The sequence below is a fragment of the Punctularia strigosozonata genome (assembly GCF_000264995.1).
Source record: "Punctularia strigosozonata HHB-11173 SS5 unplaced genomic scaffold PUNSTscaffold_8, whole genome shotgun sequence".
Lineage (NCBI taxonomy): Eukaryota > Fungi > Basidiomycota > Agaricomycetes > Corticiales > Punctulariaceae > Punctularia > Punctularia strigosozonata.
This window is the reverse complement of record NW_006767440.1, coordinates 315,691-332,055: the sequence shown is the minus strand read 5'-3', so window position 1 is coordinate 332,055 and position 16,365 is coordinate 315,691. Positions and strand designations below refer to the sequence as shown.

The 16,365-nt window shown below is 52.7% G+C and overlaps 7 protein-coding genes across 7 annotated transcripts; 5 read left to right on the top strand and 2 right to left on the bottom strand.

The window, feature by feature from the left end:
• Nucleotides 1-379: 379 nt before the first annotated feature.
• On the top strand, nucleotides 380-1,181 carry PUNSTDRAFT_135162 (uncharacterized protein; the record flags this gene model as incomplete). The annotated part of the gene is made up of 9 exons (XM_007384685.1): nucleotides 380-438; nucleotides 494-503; nucleotides 559-576; nucleotides 629-654; nucleotides 710-776; nucleotides 833-869; nucleotides 923-938; nucleotides 986-1,019; nucleotides 1,077-1,181. The coding sequence occupies 9 exons, from the start codon at nucleotides 380-382 to the stop codon at nucleotides 1,179-1,181; spliced, it is 372 nt and encodes a 123-aa protein (XP_007384747.1).
• A 756-nt stretch (nucleotides 1,182-1,937) lies between these two features.
• Nucleotides 1,938-3,646, bottom strand: PUNSTDRAFT_135161 (uncharacterized protein; the record flags this gene model as incomplete). The annotated part of the gene is made up of 8 exons (XM_007384684.1): nucleotides 1,938-1,990; nucleotides 2,053-2,131; nucleotides 2,182-2,376; nucleotides 2,435-2,578; nucleotides 2,634-2,837; nucleotides 2,891-3,047; nucleotides 3,095-3,328; nucleotides 3,375-3,646. 8 exons carry the CDS (start codon nucleotides 3,644-3,646, stop codon nucleotides 1,938-1,940), a joined length of 1,338 nt encoding a protein of 445 aa, XP_007384746.1.
• Nucleotides 3,647-3,788: 142 nt separating this feature from the next.
• PUNSTDRAFT_126632 (uncharacterized protein) lies at nucleotides 3,789-5,207 on the top strand (the record flags this gene model as incomplete). The annotated part of the gene is made up of 6 exons (XM_007384683.1): nucleotides 3,789-3,893; nucleotides 3,942-3,990; nucleotides 4,044-4,483; nucleotides 4,533-4,663; nucleotides 4,716-4,894; nucleotides 4,949-5,207. Coding segments are annotated over 6 exons (1,161 nt in total), but the record flags the coding sequence as incomplete, so codon positions are not given.
• Nucleotides 5,208-5,292: 85 nt separating this feature from the next.
• On the top strand, nucleotides 5,293-7,128 carry PUNSTDRAFT_103671 (ATP-dependent DNA helicase; the record flags this gene model as incomplete). Its single annotated transcript, XM_007384682.1, has 6 exons — nucleotides 5,293-5,772; nucleotides 5,829-6,255; nucleotides 6,306-6,317; nucleotides 6,367-6,409; nucleotides 6,467-6,525; nucleotides 6,578-7,128. Exons 1-6 carry the CDS (start codon nucleotides 5,299-5,301, stop codon nucleotides 7,126-7,128), a joined length of 1,566 nt encoding a protein of 521 aa, XP_007384744.1. The 5' UTR covers nucleotides 5,293-5,298.
• A 1,038-nt stretch (nucleotides 7,129-8,166) lies between these two features.
• On the bottom strand, nucleotides 8,167-9,809 carry PUNSTDRAFT_126631 (uncharacterized protein; the record flags this gene model as incomplete). Its single annotated transcript, XM_007384681.1, has 6 exons — nucleotides 8,167-8,283; nucleotides 8,332-8,370; nucleotides 8,425-8,787; nucleotides 8,843-9,232; nucleotides 9,279-9,343; nucleotides 9,392-9,809. The coding sequence occupies 6 exons, from the start codon at nucleotides 9,807-9,809 to the stop codon at nucleotides 8,167-8,169; spliced, it is 1,392 nt and encodes a 463-aa protein (XP_007384743.1).
• Nucleotides 9,810-9,818: 9 nt separating this feature from the next.
• Nucleotides 9,819-12,610, top strand: PUNSTDRAFT_144219 (kinase-like protein). Its single transcript, XM_007384680.1, has 14 exons — nucleotides 9,819-9,951; nucleotides 10,007-10,116; nucleotides 10,169-10,233; nucleotides 10,288-10,361; nucleotides 10,414-10,581; nucleotides 10,638-11,369; nucleotides 11,418-11,468; nucleotides 11,521-11,619; nucleotides 11,674-11,708; nucleotides 11,757-11,796; nucleotides 11,850-11,910; nucleotides 11,965-11,972; nucleotides 12,025-12,048; nucleotides 12,103-12,610. The coding sequence occupies exons 2-14, from the start codon at nucleotides 10,052-10,054 to the stop codon at nucleotides 12,517-12,519; spliced, it is 1,839 nt and encodes a 612-aa protein (XP_007384742.1). The 5' UTR covers nucleotides 9,819-9,951; nucleotides 10,007-10,051; the 3' UTR covers nucleotides 12,520-12,610.
• Nucleotides 12,611-12,649: 39 nt separating this feature from the next.
• PUNSTDRAFT_120948 (uncharacterized protein) lies at nucleotides 12,650-15,008 on the top strand. The gene has a single exon (XM_007384679.1). It carries the CDS (start codon nucleotides 14,500-14,502, stop codon nucleotides 14,968-14,970), a length of 471 nt encoding a protein of 156 aa, XP_007384741.1. The 5' UTR covers nucleotides 12,650-14,499; the 3' UTR covers nucleotides 14,971-15,008.
• The last annotated feature ends 1,357 nt before the right edge of the window (nucleotides 15,009-16,365 follow it).

Here is a 16,365-nt window from a genome sequence, read left to right as displayed (position 1 = left end):
CTCTTGCTATCTCCTCGCGATAAAGTAACTGAGAACCCGCGTCCGTGTTCGGCGATGCTGACCGTTGTGCTTTTTACCAGGCTGTATGGCTGCGCGTTGACTCAAACTGGTCAGTGCTCGGAGCGATTACTTTGACTCCGACTCAACTCAAACTGGCGATCCAGTATTCTACCTGCGCCAATTTCCTCATGACCCCAAGACGACGCGTCTCACTGTGCGTCGTCACGCGATTTAAGCCTCCTTCCAGTCATTTACTCACCGCGTCTCAGGTTTTGATCCTTTTGTGCGTAGACACAGCATTGGAACATACCACGGGTCCCTAAAAGCAGCCTTCATCAGCCTTCTGGAATCCGTCCATTCCGCATTAGCATGCCATGCAATGTATTATCAAGCCATCACAAAATTCGGAGACTACTTCGCACTGCTGAAGAATGTATGGTGAGTATGCTTCATTTAGTTCGGGTGTCAACGTATGGCTTATATCTCAACATAGGAGCATGATGGTGAATGGTTCGCATCTTTGCTGCCCGCGCACGCGTCTCACGATGGATTTTCTAGGTTGGTATGGTCCCATCGGTGAGTCTAGGTGGAAATCCTTGAAGAGGAAGAGACATCACACGACTTCTAGATGATGGCGATTTTCATTGTGCAATAGTCAGCATATTGATACACCTAGGCGTCTAGAGCATACTAACCCTCTTAATCGTAGTATCTGGATCATAAGGATATGGACTGTCAACCATGGGGAAAAGCGGACTTTCCTGGCCGCTATACAAGTAAGTTACCATGTCTTGTGTGCCCAGCTTCGTGATCATGACAGTGCTATTGCTAGGGCACAATTGTCCTTGTTGACTTCGGTGTTGCATGTGGTGAGCTCTCTCTGTCCACGATTAACCGAATAAACTCAATTCTTAATCAAAAGGGTGGGTTGGTCAAACGTACGTCATCAATCCATTTATTTATGTAGATGCTCAAGGTTATGCAGATGGACGTCGGAGGATATACTCAGCTCGAATCCAGTGTGTTTCCCGTTCACCATAACCACGGTTATAAGCTCATCGCCGGGGCACCCGCAGTGGTTGGCTCTTGTTGCAATCATGCTCGTCACCTTCACGGATCTTGTCAACTGCTCGACCCTCACATATTTGCTCTGGCGGACGAGGAACGGCCTCGTAAGGTAGGAGCTCCGTGCTTGATCGTTGAACGATCACTGCAGCTTGCGCCGTAGAACGGATACAATGGTCCGAAGTCTTATCGGATATACGCTCAGGACCGGCGCGCTTTGTTGGTGAATACCTAACTACCTACCCACAATTCCAACCGCTCAGGTCATGTATGACATCCCTAGCATGCTATCAACGTCTTTGCTTGTAGTGGTGAGGAATCCCACTTTCTCCGAGCAATGTCTCCCTTATTAAGGTGGTTGTACCGCGGGGTACTAGCTGATGGTCGCGCCGCGGCGACACTACTACATCGCGGTGCGATTTTCTCCTTGTTTTCGTTCCGAAAACCGCTGATCGTTAGTGCATTAGATATATCTTGTTCTTTCAAAGCGTGTGTTCCAGTCATATACATGTTTGCGACTAGGAACACGAGCTGACTTAGGCTGCAGTATATGTCAACAGCTTTCTGCTACTCCTCAATCGCCGCCGACCGCAGACGTCCACAGAGCAGTCCACCACATTAGACGGCACCGGCTGTCAGTTGAGCACTGTCCCTCTGGGATTGAAAACGCAGGCTTCTCTGGCATACGCTCAGGACGCCGTATAGTAAGACGGCGCCATAAGATGTGTGTAATGTATGATAATGATATGATGCGCTTCCGGTTGGAGTTCGTCAAGAGACCGCGTTTGCTCTGCGCATAAGTATGCAGCCGCCGTGCGCTCGGGAGCCTCCTGGGAAAGTGATATACAACATGGGCGCGCAGGATGGTATTATCACCGTCGGGTCTCGAGGCCCAACTTCGTAGCCAAACCTTCCATGTAAACGTCTGAACAGAAGGCTTCAGTGCACAGATTTTGATCGCGAACCATCGAGTTGTTTGATACGTACCGACATCAAAGCGCAGCTTCCAATACTCCGAGAGAAGTTGATTTAACTCCGCTTCGCTCGTCTTGAGATGCTCGGCCCTCTGGAAGAATACGATCAGAACGGGCTCGAGAACCCATGGAGCGATGATACCTGTCGCTCGACTTCGTCGGCTTGACTTCCAATCTCTTCCTGGTATTTCGCATTCTCACTGCGCTCCTGCACCATCTCTTCATATTCGCGCTGCAGTCTTTCGAACATTTGTTGACCTTGGAGGCGCTTGCTCTCGGCCTGCCGCTGGGCTCTTTCGAGCTTCTCGTAGGCGTTGGTCAGTTGTTGATTCATGCGCTGGACACGCAGGTGAGGTCAACTAGCTGATTTGCAGAACGGAACAATCAGCACCCACGTCTCGCTTGGAATACAGTGATTTCTTTTCTGATTCCTTGTCAATCTGTTGGTCCTTCAGATCGGCGAGCTGTTTCTGGGCCGCTTCAACAAGGTACATCTCCTTCTCGATCGTCTGCAGTTGCTCCAGGCAGGAGAGGACATCCTACACCGCGGTATTCAATTATGAGGGCATATCAAGGGTCATTGTCGTTGCTGACCTTCTCGATTGTCGATATCATGTTGATCTTAGCTTGTAAATCTCTTGATTTCGCCTCGTTGGCGGCAACCACTCTCTTTTCTTCGTGTACGTCGTGGCTCATGACTGTGATGGTGCGTTTGATGCGTTCCGGCGATTGTACAATACGAGCCTTCGTGCGATCAACAGCACTCTCCAGAGAAATGACCTGGTCTGTTACTTGACGCTGTTGGTCATCATCAACATGGATGCGATTTGGCAGAAAGATTGGGCGGCAACCTTGGAATCCGCGTACTGCGCCTTCTCTGCTCGAATAGCATCATGTTTCTGGACAATGCCTTCTTGCTTAGCCTTGAACGCGAGGAGTCTTTGCGTGATGACATCGTTCTCTTCTCGAAGGATTGCCATTTGAGGTTCGTCTTTCTCTCGCTGTGCGCTGGGGGTTACGTGAGTGTCCGCTTTTCAAGAGACGTATCCACGTACCGAATGTCTCTGAGTCTACGCTGAGCATCGTCAAGCTCTTCGGCTACCATCGCTCTTTCATGGATGATGGTTGCGGACTTGCTCCGAACGGTCTCCACGAAAGGCGTGACACCCTCGATGAATCGAATGAAGTTGATGAACGCGGAGAGTATATATTTTGTGCGTTCTGCTTTGGGGAAGGCAATGTCGCTCGTGCTGAAGTCCGTGATTCTTGCCGCATTCGCAAACCGCGTTCTGGAATCAAGATCAGAGGCGCTCACTGAGACTATCATCAACGTACATATGGTAGCAAAGCACATTGCGCGCCATAGCATGGCTATACATGTCAACGGTAGGATCGTCGTGTATCGAGAGGCCCTTTTGAATACAGTCGTGGAGCTCATCCGACCCCAAACCGGTGACATGGCGGAGGCAGAACGAGTACACCCCGAGTACAAAATCCGATGTCGGCTTCACAAGTTGTTCATTGCTAATCGACAGTCCCCATCCTGAGAGCGCGTCCAAGATCTCCGAGTTGGGAAGGGGAGGAAACCAGAATTGCTTGGTGCTCATGCTGATCGTTTGTGAACCTCGCAGTCAGACCAGCACCTTGCAGCCTGCAGGCGCGCCAACGCGATCACATGATCGCGGCGTTGGCCGTCCAAGACGACCAGGGGTCGCGGATGCTGATTCCTTTCACCCACAGTGACTGGCCATGTCCCTTCCTAAGAATAATCTAGATGATGTTCTCAAGCGCCGGTCGGCTACAATCAACTCTCCAGCTCCAACATCGCATACGTCTCTAACTGCTCCCACCAAGGTAGTTTATTCCCTTTGGGTAGCTCTGCACAAAGTTGACGATCTTTAGCATAAGTTCAAACCGGCCCGGTCGCTTCAAGAGCAGCAGAACTTGCCTGGTAAGCCTTTCTTACAACTGCTTAAAACCCTTCTCATGTTGTTATATCTTCAGCTCGCAAAGCTGCTTCCACCCTAGCTACTTTTGCGACATCTGGTTTCAATCAACGCTTGGCGTCAACTAAGCCCACACCGGCGAAAGAGACATCGACGTCACGAACCGGCTCAGAACAGGGCAGATATGCACCCTCGACTCCTGGGCCATCCCGCTCTTCAGTCAAGCGTTCGTCTTCGGATGGCTCGCTTCCACAAGACTTGTCGCCATCGATAAAGAGACAGAGGAAGGAGAGGGAATCGGAGAAGGAGAATATTTCTGGAGATGGAGAAGTGACTCGGGCATACGATCTCTCTGATTTCATGCACTTGAGCGAGGATGACCCAATTCTGATTCCCGCCCAAGTCAGCCGTGTGCGACGAGAAGAGATTCTTAACACTCCTGTGGGACAACCATCCTCGGCGGAATCCGTTGCTCTGCCAATCGAAGAACTACATAGGGTGGGTCGCAGCAAAGGTCATACTAGAGCTGCTAACGATTGCTACGCAGGCGGACACCGCGACCCTGAAAGGATGGCTTGAGTTCAACAAAGAGGAGCTATTGAAACGCCAGCAAGATTGCATTGACCAGTTCAGGTCCTCTTCCAAGCATACTGACTTGGCCCTGCTAACGGGAATATGGTAACCATAAAATCCTCGACATTTGCTCCTGGCAACTAAGCATAATTTTCAGCAACTTCATCAGGAAGCGGATCGACGACATAGATGCTGTTATCCAGAGTCGGAAGAACAGCATGGGGATATCAGATTCGTCGGCCCATTCACCAGCTTCGTCGATAACCGCTTCCGACGCGGATGGTCGGACATCGCCCCCAGGCCGATCCTACGACGTGCCGATCGTCGTGGACGAAGGTCCGGCAGCTTTAACTTCTTCTCACTCGGCGTCTGCTGAAGCCCATCGCTCAGCTGACCCTTCGGCGAAGCCTGGTCAAAGACCATTAGGCAAATTCCCCACTTTTGCGGACCTACAACGCCCTCAGGTAGAGCGCGTGGAAAACCTTGGAAGTGACGATGAACTGTGGGCCACCGTCGACGGAAATGGCGACGATGGACAACCTCCTCAACTTCACGGCTCATCGTCAGTGACAGCAACTGCCAGAGCGGAAAGTCGGGTTGATACATCCGCCGGGTCTGAATCGGTCACTGGCACTTCAGTACTTAAGACCGCGTGCGTCGAATTTCCGTCCACTCCGACGTCTTCACCCGGTACACCGTCCCGTTCGGATTCTACAGCCACGCCTTATTATGCGGAACTGATGCGGAACCTCAAGAGTGTGTTCGGCCTCCATCGCTTCCGAGATCATCAATTGGACGCTATCAATGCCGCCATGGCTGGCAAGGATGTGTTCGTGTTGATGCCTACCGGCGGTGGCAAGTCTCTATGTTACCAGCTTCCGGCGGTATGCACGGGGGGCAAGGGCCGACGGGTTTCCTTCGTGGTCTCACCTCTGGTTGCCTTGATCAAGGATCAGTCCAAAGCGCTGAAGGACAAGGGCGTGGATGTCGTGACATTGGGCTCTGCCGACTCCGATGCACACAGGACCGGAGCGATGTCGAGGCTCACAGGCTCGGGTCGCAAGCCACAGATCGTATACCTGACACCAGAAAAGTTGAACACCCATTACATGCGCGGTATTTTGGACAAACTTTATAAGGATGGCCATATAGCAAGGTTCGTTATGGATGAAGCTCATTGTATCACGTCATGGGGCAGGAACTTTCGCGGTTCGGTGCGTTTGCACCCTTTCAAAAGGAGGTAGTACACCTAAACCATCTCGAATCACAGTATGCCAACCTTAACTGGTTGCGCGACACGTATCCCGACGTCCCGATCATGGCGCTCACAGCCACTGCAAAAGCAGAAGACATCATTAACATTCACAACCATCTCAAACTCCGGGATTGCGTATTCATTAAGTCCCCGTTCAACCGACCGAACCTCAATTACGAAATACGTCAGAAGGGCAGTAAGGTGGTGGCAGACATCGCAGCGTACATCAAATCAACTCATCCGAACGAATCTGGAATCATATATTGCTTGAGTCGCAACAAGTGCGAGGAGATTGCACAAGAGCTGAGAGACAATTATGCGCTCAGCGCCAGGCATTTTCACGCCGCCATGTCGGATGAAGATAAGCACAACGCCCAAAAGGCTTGGCAAGAAGGCGAGGGCGAGATCATCGTAGCCACCATTGCCTTCGGAATGGGCATAGGTGAGTTCCCCCATGATTTGCACACGAGCTCGCCACTGATCCTTCTGCAGATAAGCCTGATGGCAAGTACAACATCTACGCACGCTATGCGCGTGACTAATAGACCTGCAGTGCGCTTTGTGATTCACCATCATCTGCCGAAGAGCATGGAAGGGTGCGGATGCATATATGAACTTCATCTCATTCAGTGCTAACCCATCTCCCGAAACAGTTATTATCAGGAGACAGGTCGTGCAGGACGTGACAGACTTCCTGCGGATTGTGTCCTCTGTATGTTCTCGCCGGTTGCCGTGGTTATTACTGCTCAAACTCGTGGTGGCAGACTTCACATATAAAGACATCGCTATCCTGAAGAAAATGATCTCAGAGTCCGAAGGTGTGGTCGAAGAAGAGAAACAGCGCCAGCTCGATCAACTCGAAGAAGTGGTCAAATTCTGCCAAAACAAGCAGCACTGTCGGCGTTCACTCATGCTACGATATTTCGGCCAGCCGGATTTCGATCCCAAAGACTGCCGCAAATTTTGTGACAATTGTCGCGACAACGTCCATACGGTGTCTGAGGACATGACTGTCGTAGCGAGGGATTTCCTTCATCTCGTCCAAAGTACCACAGAGAAAGAGAACTTAACGAAGAATCACTTGCAGGCCGTCTTTCGAGGTTCTAAGGCACAAAAAATCCTCGCCAATAATCACGATAAGCTACCTTGGTACGGTCGGGGCAAAGACATCGATGGGGAGAAGTGTGCGATGCTCGTCGAGCACCTCTTGACGCATGGGGCGCTCGTGGAAACCGGGGTCAAGAATTCTGCAGGATGGACGAACTCATACATGAAGGTCTGTGTTCAAATATGTGGTGGAAGACCGATATTCTGATCTGCAGTAGCTTGGCCCCAAAGCTGATGGACTACTACGGGGAGGCGAGAAGCTCCAAATGTTCTTCAAGCCGAAAGAACTAAAGAAAACGACTTCGGTCTCGGCATCGCGGAAGGGAACAAATCCGAGAACGATCACAGCCCAAGCCGATTCCGTTTCCGTCGCATCTGCTAGCCAGGGCAAACGCGCGCATTGCGTAGTTGAGCAGGAATCAATCGAATTCTTCGACGAAGATTATGAGGATTTTCAATCGGACGATATCGAGGACGATGCATTTGCTCCCCTCGGTCCTGAGGCCACTAGTCCGCTCGGAAGACCAGAGAGCGCAGCCAATAACCACTTTCTAGAAGATTCCGAACAGTCTCCGGAGACGCAGTGCTACAAGAGATTGCGCGCTGTCCGGAAGAAGGTACGTACTTTGACCTCACCTGCTTATTTCTGCTCAATCCGAACTGGTAGCTCGCAAACCGGGAGAAGGTCAGCGAGAACGAAATCCTTGATAACGAAGCTCTTGAAATGCTGAGTGCGATGACGCCATCCGGTTCGTGATCGTCCACATACCATTCCATGCGCGTCTTCATAGTCACCCCGTATACAGATATCGTTGAGTTTACCAACGTTCTCAACCAAGTCCTCTCAGACCCCGACGAAGCACAGCATAAGACGGAGCGTTATGCCCAGGATTTCCTCGCTGTGTGCATAAATGCTCGTATGAGCGGAAGGGGTTCGGCCGTCAACAACAACCGGAGGTGAGAAAGCTCGTGTCCGAGTTAGCGACACACAGTCACACAGTACGACGACAGCACGCCCAACGTCGTAGCTTTCGATGGCGATCAGATGAGACAGCGTTTCAGTTACGAGAGCTCGTCTAGCAGATCTTCATCTCGGCGAAGTTGATTATGCACATCATTTGCCACTGTAGTTTTAGTTTACTCTCGGATCCTGGATCAGGTTGTTAATTCATCATTATTCCGCTTCTGTACATATACATACAATCATATAATATTTGCCGATGCTATCATGCGGTGTCCGCCTCAGTCACCTTGATTTGCCGGAGCGTTTGTTTTGACCCTTTTTGGAGTCCCTACATACAGGACAATACCACTTAGCATTGTTTTTCGGGGGTGCAGTGACGTTGACGCAGTCGTAATGGAACTAAACACTGGGTAAGGATTTGGTACCGATGTCTTTGGGGCCACTTACCCATTCATATGGACAACTAGGGTTGTCACATCCAATCATCTAGAAGCGGTCATATGCGTCTGGTCGATGATATGACCTATACAGGAAACTCACCTGCCCGTACGAAACTTGATGACAGAGGCAGTAACGAGGTTCCAGATCGATATTGTTTGACGTTTGATTTACGGCGGGGATGGTGACCTTCAACGGAGATGCGGGTGGTGACGTGTCGCGGGACTTCTTGTTGCCCCTATGACCGCCTTTTCTGGACGGTCGTCCTCGTTCAGCTAAGCTAGTCGAATCCAAGACCACGTTGTTGGAATCGATGTTAGGGTGGTTCGCTCTTTGTCCTCTTCGTGCGACTGGAACGTCCGGCAATACAATAGAGGTCGGATGGGTGCCTGGACGGAGCCCGAGAGTGAGAGACGTCTCCTGTTCTTTGATAGCCTGGTCAAGAAAGCGGATCTGCCTTTCAACCTGGAGAGATGTGGCCGTAAGCAAGTTGTATGAAAGGGGGAATGTAAGTACGGACGGATTCATATGCGGCATTGGCAAGGTTAACTTTTTCCTCGGACACTCGCACATTCTCTTCCAAAATATATCCAAGGTGCGAGATAAGTCCTCGACTGTCGTTGGATCCGACTGAAGGCGTTGCTCTGGCTGTCCTGGCCGACGGCGGTGGCGTAACTGAGGCCTTGGCTGTATCCCGAGGTATTTCTACTCCCTCGTGCATGGCGTCCTTCTGCTCATCATCACCAGACGAAGATATATCAGGTACGTCTGTTTTGCCTTGAGCCTCTGATAGTGCTTGTCCATGGATGACATCGTCCGTATTGTCTGAAGTCGCGCGTGGTATCAACGACCGCCTGAGAGAGGCATAACTTTGCAGGGTGGGCAGAATCTCAGCAGTGTGTTCTACAGACTATTCATCGTGAGCGATAGTTAAGGTGGGTTGCGCCGTCGCGCACTTGTTTATCAAGTTGCTGGATGAGACGAAAGTATCGCTCCAACGAGGTAGGTAGCTGATCGACAACTGAGAGATATGACACATCCACTATGCATGTCAGAGGTCTGAGCGTACCCTCGTAGTATTCCTCTTTGACCGCTTCCCATATTTCAAGCTCCTTCTCCCTTCTCGCCGCCTTCTGCTCCTCCGTCTCCTCCATTGGCTCGTGTTCTGCTGGGCTAGAGAGCTCCTCCGTGAGCACACTTTCTGCGAATGCTTGGGCCCGAGTACGTTTGCGAGACATGTCGCGGAAGAGCACAAGAGCCAGGGACGTGCCTGGGAGCGACGCGTGCATCAATATGCTGTGGCCAAGAACGGGCTGTCCATCCATGCGGCTCTTGCTCGTCTTCGTACAGTAACACTCGTAGTCACCCGAGTTGCGCTGAGAGCAGCCTTTCCGCGCAGTCTCGGAATCGCCCTTGGAAGGTGTGCGCAGTACTGCCCCAGCGCCGATCCTAGGATCAGGCATCCGCCGCACCTTGCTATCATCCATGTCGACAATCCGCGGTGGATTACAGTTCGCCGCCGGGGTAGGTCAAATCGCTGCCGATATTACACAGATCCCCGGTGTAGGCAGCGCTCTGGACGGGCTTCAGCAGATCGTCGCTCGCTGCGAGCACGTCGCGGGGAACAAGGCAAGCCACGCACATCTCGGGTGGAGCGATAGCTGCGTTCTTACAATTCTGCCAGAAAGATGCATCAAGCCTTGCCCATACTTGTCGACAATACCAGAATATGCTGCGGGAGCATGAACACAACATGAATGACGATGTTCGTCTTGCAATGGACGAATTGCTACCGTAAGCGCCATCATACCGAGTGCAAGGCGGTTTCTTATTGACGGATGACCAGGGCGCTGGACAGAATCAATAAAAAGATGGAGGAATTTGCGGCATTGCCAAGTTACAAGCGCTACTGTGAGCCGCGAACAAGGTGATTGTGATTTCAGTTGATGCTACAATTCATCACAGTGAAATACAATGAAATCACGAACACCCTCAAGAAATACAAGCAGGATCTCGACGTTGGGATGCAGACCTTCTCAGTAAGTTCTGTACTTTTCACGGCTTGATATCAGCGGTGACATTACCAACCAGGCCAAGACCCAATTGGTTATGCACCGACAAATTATGGACGTTAGGATGACGCAAGACATGTATCATGCGGAAAACAGGGAATTATTACTCCAAGCTTTTTCTCGCCCGCAAAGCTTCGCAGATTTGTCTAATCCTGATGCGCAACGGTTAATGGAAGATGGCCAAAGGGTACGAATTTGTTGATTCATCACGCTCCGAGGTATCTCATCGACAATGTGTGATAGTTTCTGGAAGAAATGCGTTCTCGTGGCATCAACCCACCGATCATTATCTCCCCAAGTTCTCAAGAGCTCGCGCCAATTTCTGGAACTCCTCCGCATCGAGGACTAACGCACTCTCCAGAGGGACAATCGCCTTTCTCTCCATCTCCGAACCCTGCGAATGAAGTTCATGCACCACAACCTCGTTCCATGCCCCTTCAAATGGGCTTCGGCCACCGAACAGCCAGCTCTCATTCGGTAGTTCCCATGCCACAACATGACATTGTCATGTCGTCTCCAGCAGGGTACATACACAACTCCTCGCAGACTCCGTCTCAGGAGCAATTTCCGTCGATGTATCCTGGTGGACCTGGAATGCACACCGCTTACCAGCAGCAACCGCAATACGTGAACCCCGCATACCAGGGCGCAGCCGCTCAATACTACAATGCATCTCTATCTCCTCAGTCTTCCTATTTCCCTCGTACACCTTCGCCCAACATGACCGTTAGATCTTCACCCAACTCTGAGCCGACAATGTCATCGCCACCTCCAAGAGACGGCACCTTTACACCAATGAGTGACCCTGCGACATATCTTAGAGTTCAGCGCGGCCTTCTCGATCTGCATCGCATCAAGGGCATACCTCCTTCGGTGAAGATCCTCAACGGTGAGGTCACACGGGAAGGGCAGTTCCCAGTAGCCGGAGGAGCGTACAGCGACGTTTGGATAGGACGATGGTTCAGCGAGGAAAAAGTGAGCAAGCATAGCGGGGGTTTGCTCGTTGCTGACAAATCTCTCTAGGTTGCATTGAAAGCTCTCCGTATGGTCAGGGCAGACGATAAAGCGAAGAGGGTATGCCGTTATGGTTCGCCCTCACCGGGAAACCCACCTGATCGGCTTCCAGCGCTTTCAGAGAGAGATCGAGGTGTGGTCCCGTCTCAAACATCGGAACATCCAGCCATTCTATGGGCTCGTGACCGAGCTTGGACAACATATTCACATTGTGCGTCTTGTCTCCTATTACCTGCTTCACCGTCTTCCAACCATCCGCCTACAGGTGTCAGCCTGGGCAGAGAATGGGAACGTTTTACAGTGAGTTGAAGACTCACCTTCGGAGTCGGAGTCTGACAAATAAAACAGGTATCTTGCCAAGGCGCCCGATACGAATAGGTTGAAGCTGGTATGTCGAAACCGAGGATGTCTGGATTCTATGTCTGACCACACTCCAAACAGATGATGGGGGCAGCGAGAGGGCTCGAGTACCTCCACTATTCTAATGTTGTGCACGGCAATAGTGAGTTCCCACAATTCTTGCTACCTATCGTTCACTGAACCCTGCTGTTTTCAGTGAAATGCGTGAGTTCACCCCCTCTAAAGGCTGCGAATCGCCATGTTGACTGTGTTCTAGTCAAACATCCTCGTTTCCGACAAAGTAAGTATGATGTGCACAGATGAGACCAGTGATGTCGATGCTGACCATGCACAGGGGGAAGCTTGTGTGTGCGACTTCGGCATGTCGAAGATCATCGAAGAAGTCACCGAAACCATCGCTTCGGCCACGCTGACCACCAGCGGTTCAGCACGATGGTTGGCTCCAGAGCTCATCGAAGGCACGGCACCATCACCGACGTATCAAAGCGACATTTACTCTTTTGGGATGACAATGCTAGAATGTGTTACCCTCAAGCATCCGTACTCGCATTGCAAACGTGATGCCATGGTCATCTATGAGATCGTCACGGCGAAGCGGTCACCGCCGCGGCCCGAAGGTGCCGAATTCGACCACATCCTTACAGACGAGTGGTGGGCGGTGATGGAAAGCTGCTGGACCGACGCACAGCACCGGCCCACCATGGCTCACATCGCCAATTCCCTGTCGAACCTCCCCTCTTTCTTGCAATAATCGATCTCTTCACACCTGCTACATTTTTTTCCCAAGTCCAGCTTGTTGTTTTTGCTGTCTAACACTCATCTAGTCACCTTCTATATCCTGTAGCACCCTCACGGCAGCCATGGACTCGTCAATCTGTCTTGTTATCTCTCGCATTCAAGAGTCGTAATGTATACAAGTAGAATACCCGGGATCGCTCATTGTATATACAACTCGGAACAACGCACTTCGCGTATCATCGCACAGGATGGTAAACATACCAACGAAAACTGGGTCCCGGAGGTAGACAGTGACTACGCAGTTCAGGACATTCACGTGCAATTGACCCGCCAATGCATTTTGAGGGTTGAGCAAAGTGTATGAACTTTACGTAGCCGGGCATTCCGCTATGACTCCATACCGCGCCTAACTCGTCCATCATCCGAAAGCTGATGGAACGTTAGCGGTTCGCGGGTGACACACCGATCCATGGCTTCGGCATGTATCTTGCAGCCCACGGCTTCCGGCGTCATTGCGGGCTTAACCATGTATTGAAAGATGTTGGAAATTGGCGCAACAAAACATGCGCTCGCGGCTCAACTAGCCGTTTTTTGTCGAACGACGGCCGGCGATGTCGAAGTTGTTCGTGCGATTGTTTCCTCCGCGAAAGCATGCGCGCGTATATCGAGCACAGTTTCCAGTAAGATGCCCTGCTAGACGAGCCGTTTCTTCGACGATCGACAGTGGTGAGGCCTTGCGCTATGGTCACCAACGATGTTAACCGCAAAGTACGAGGACGACGGTACTGACATCGGCAACAGGTTAGCGCGTCACGCAAGGGGGGCAACGACGTGCAGCTGGCTTCGGAGAATAGTCCTGAACTTGAGCCCGTAGCACGGCAACCCGCGCCGAACGTACTGGGGCCAAGCTACAGGAGCGCGACCGGCTCATCGGCCAGATGCGACACCTTCCTTCACGTTCCTAATGACCTTGATTTATTGGTCAATCATCGGAGTTCCTTGAGTCCGGGTGACTTGGCTCCTGCGCTGACCAGATCCGCCGGGATCCGGCCTGAGGTTTTGCTGAGGCTCGCGGGGCCGTATCTAGGCGAGAGCTGGCACCGGCTAGTGAGCTCGATCGAAGTCGGGGAGCGGGGTGTCGACAAAAGGTTAAGTATGTTATGTTGGTTTGGCTGATAGCTGTTTCCAACAGTAACGGCCAGCACTTATCGTGGATATTGGGGTCTGAAAAGGGATTGGAGGAGGGCGTGCTTGTATGCGTGTGGTCTTGTGTGGTTGACGGCACATCAAATGTCACCCGGTCCAACCATGACACGCCTCGTTGACTCTCGACCCTGGCTCGCTCGTCTGGTGTTTTTTCTCGTCGCAGCTCGGGCGCATATATCCACATCACCGGCGACCAGCCACAGGGACTTGTAGAGGGGATGGGCTCCGTGTTCGTGATGGGCGAAGCCACAGAACGCATACATATGCATCGGTCCGCCACCACCTATAACGCGGTTGGACAGGGGAGGGCAGCTCATCGCTCACGAAGGCCAGGACCAGGAAGATGCCTTTGGGACGGATATACTGAACGGAAACATGGTACGTGAGCTGATCACTGCCTTGGCGCACCACGAATAGGTCCTGCATCGAAGGGTATGGGAAACGACATATCCGCGGTCCAGCTTGGGTTCAGCGCAACACCGACGCAATCGCTCTGCAATCCGTTCGGCCTGACGGCGGTGTCGCGCAACCACGATATAACCCGACAATCAACGACGCCACGCTCGCCGCCCCGCACGATTGACTCCTTCCTATGCGTCAGAGGCAAGATTCGGCGGCATGAACGCCAGAGATAGCGACGGCTGGAACCGTGTGTCAATCGCCAGCTTCTCTCCATCTGCAGAATTCCTGAGACAATGCGACGTCGTGGAGGCCGCCGTCACGTATGTCGATCGCTCGAGGAAACGCGTACACGGAATCCGCGCCCCGTTATCCGTAATGGACAGCGATGACCCCCCACAACGAACCCCAGATGTTGCAAGCGACCACGACGGAAATTGCATACTGCCTTTCATCCCGTCAACATGGCGCGTTCCTGCCCACCGCGCTGCATCGTACGGCGCTCCTGTCGCGGGAGAGCCATCACGTCAGGACGACAGACTTCCCAGAAGAGGCCCCAGCCGTTATGGGACGCCACACGGCGTTCGAGAACAGAGAGGGCGTGGCCGACCTACATCCGCCCATTAGGACGTTGGCGTCCGCTTCCATTACGCCGTCAGGAGTTCTTCGACTTCGCGTTGACGACGAGGCGGGACTTCATGACGGCATATGGCCGAAAAATCGGAGCGCCCATCATTGCCATTGCATGGGTCAATTTCGAGCGATGTCTTGCTATGGAGGACCGCCTATAAAACGGAGGCACCAGGAAGGGGCGATGATCACGAGGAGCGTAGTCCACGGGACGACCAGTTCGATATGAGGTTTAGCGTGCTGGAAGAGCATCGTATCCTTGGAGCGATGGTGCCTCGGCTGTCGTCCGAGACATTCGACGCCTCCACGCCCGGCAATAATTTTGCGTCATTCCACAGACGCTGCATCGCCTGGTTACGTGAAATGTGGATACGGAGGAGATATCGGCCTCGAGGAGGGTTCCGAAGGTCGACTCGGAACTGAGGCTATTATTCGTTCGTGACGTCTTCGTTGACGTGTCGCTGAAAGATGGCTCCTTGCGCGTTGTGAGGCCGGGGTCGGCGCGGGCTGTGGTCGACTTCGTCGTGAACGCTTGAAGCACGACCCTGCACGAGCGTGTACGGCGGAACGGACACCGAGGGCCTGGACGGGAGGCAGAGATTGAACTCTGAACCATGGGCGCTGAACCCTGGGCAGGGCTGGTGCGGATCGTTGCTGGACTTGGGCAGGTACACTCTGGGCGGGATCAGGAGGGGAGGCGGGAAGGTGCGTGACAGGGAGGGTGCTGGCCCTGGCCGGGAGGGGATTGAGTCCTGTCTTGTGGCTCGGGAGGATGGGCGCGATGACGGGAAACCCTGTCTATTCTTGCGGCGATGGAGAATTGGGAAGACGAGGCGTGGATCCGAGGCCTCAGACGTCCAGTCGGGAATGGCGGATAGTCGTCCCTCTCGGCTGCCTGCGTCGTCAAAAGCGTCTGGCACTGGCCTGGGTATTCTTCCTCGGCGCTGTGCGTATCCTGCTTCACGCGCACCTCCTTCCTGGACGAAGACGAATGTCAAGCGCGCGCGATGCGCTGGCCGACGTAAAGGAAGAGACGTGCAGTCGCCAGGCATGAGGAGTGGTCAACCGTGGACGAACCCCCTGCATCCCTTCCGAGGACATTCTGACGTCGACCTGGACCCGTCCTCGACAGCCTTGGGCGGTGCCGGCAGCGGAGTGCCGCTGAATGAGGTTTGGGCGACGGCCGAACGGACGTTGAGGCTGAGCCTGGGCCAATTCACGCGGAGATGCGGGTTCTGAGCGAAGGACCGCCGAAAGTTCAGCGCGGTCAAGGCGTTCCCGCCTTCCGGTGCGTTGGCGCCGTCTTCTGGCATCTGCACGGTCTGCCGTCGCGTCTTGATTTGCGTTCGCGATAGCCGCAGGTGGAACGCTCACACTTCCCAAGATTACGCAAAGGGGGGACATATGACACGTCTTCTCGTTCGTATCTTATACGCGCTTTGTATGCTATGATCCAAGAAAAATCCACGCGTATATTCATAGCGGTCCAGACAAGCGGATGTACATGGTGCACAGCGATACACTAAACTAAGTATACCGCTCATAGCACGATCATTCAATTTACACGGAGACGGAAAGGAGACGTGAGCACTGTACAATCAAGAAAGCATCGCATAACACGTAG

Excerpts from the sequence above, each read along its gene's own strand:
- PUNSTDRAFT_144219 (XM_007384680.1), top strand. The coding sequence starts at position 10,052 with ATGCTGCGGGAGCATGAACACAACATGAATGACGATGTTCGTCTTGCA. Across the intron at positions 10,117-10,168 it reads GCAATGGACGAATTGCTACC|GGCGCTGGACAGAATCAATA; the intron begins GTAAGCGCCATC and ends ACGGATGACCAG. Across the intron at positions 11,709-11,756 it reads GAGAATGGGAACGTTTTACA|GTATCTTGCCAAGGCGCCCG; the intron begins GTGAGTTGAAGA and ends CAAATAAAACAG.
- PUNSTDRAFT_120948 (XM_007384679.1), top strand. The coding sequence starts at position 14,500 with ATGACCCCCCACAACGAACCCCAGATGTTGCAAGCGACCACGACGGAA.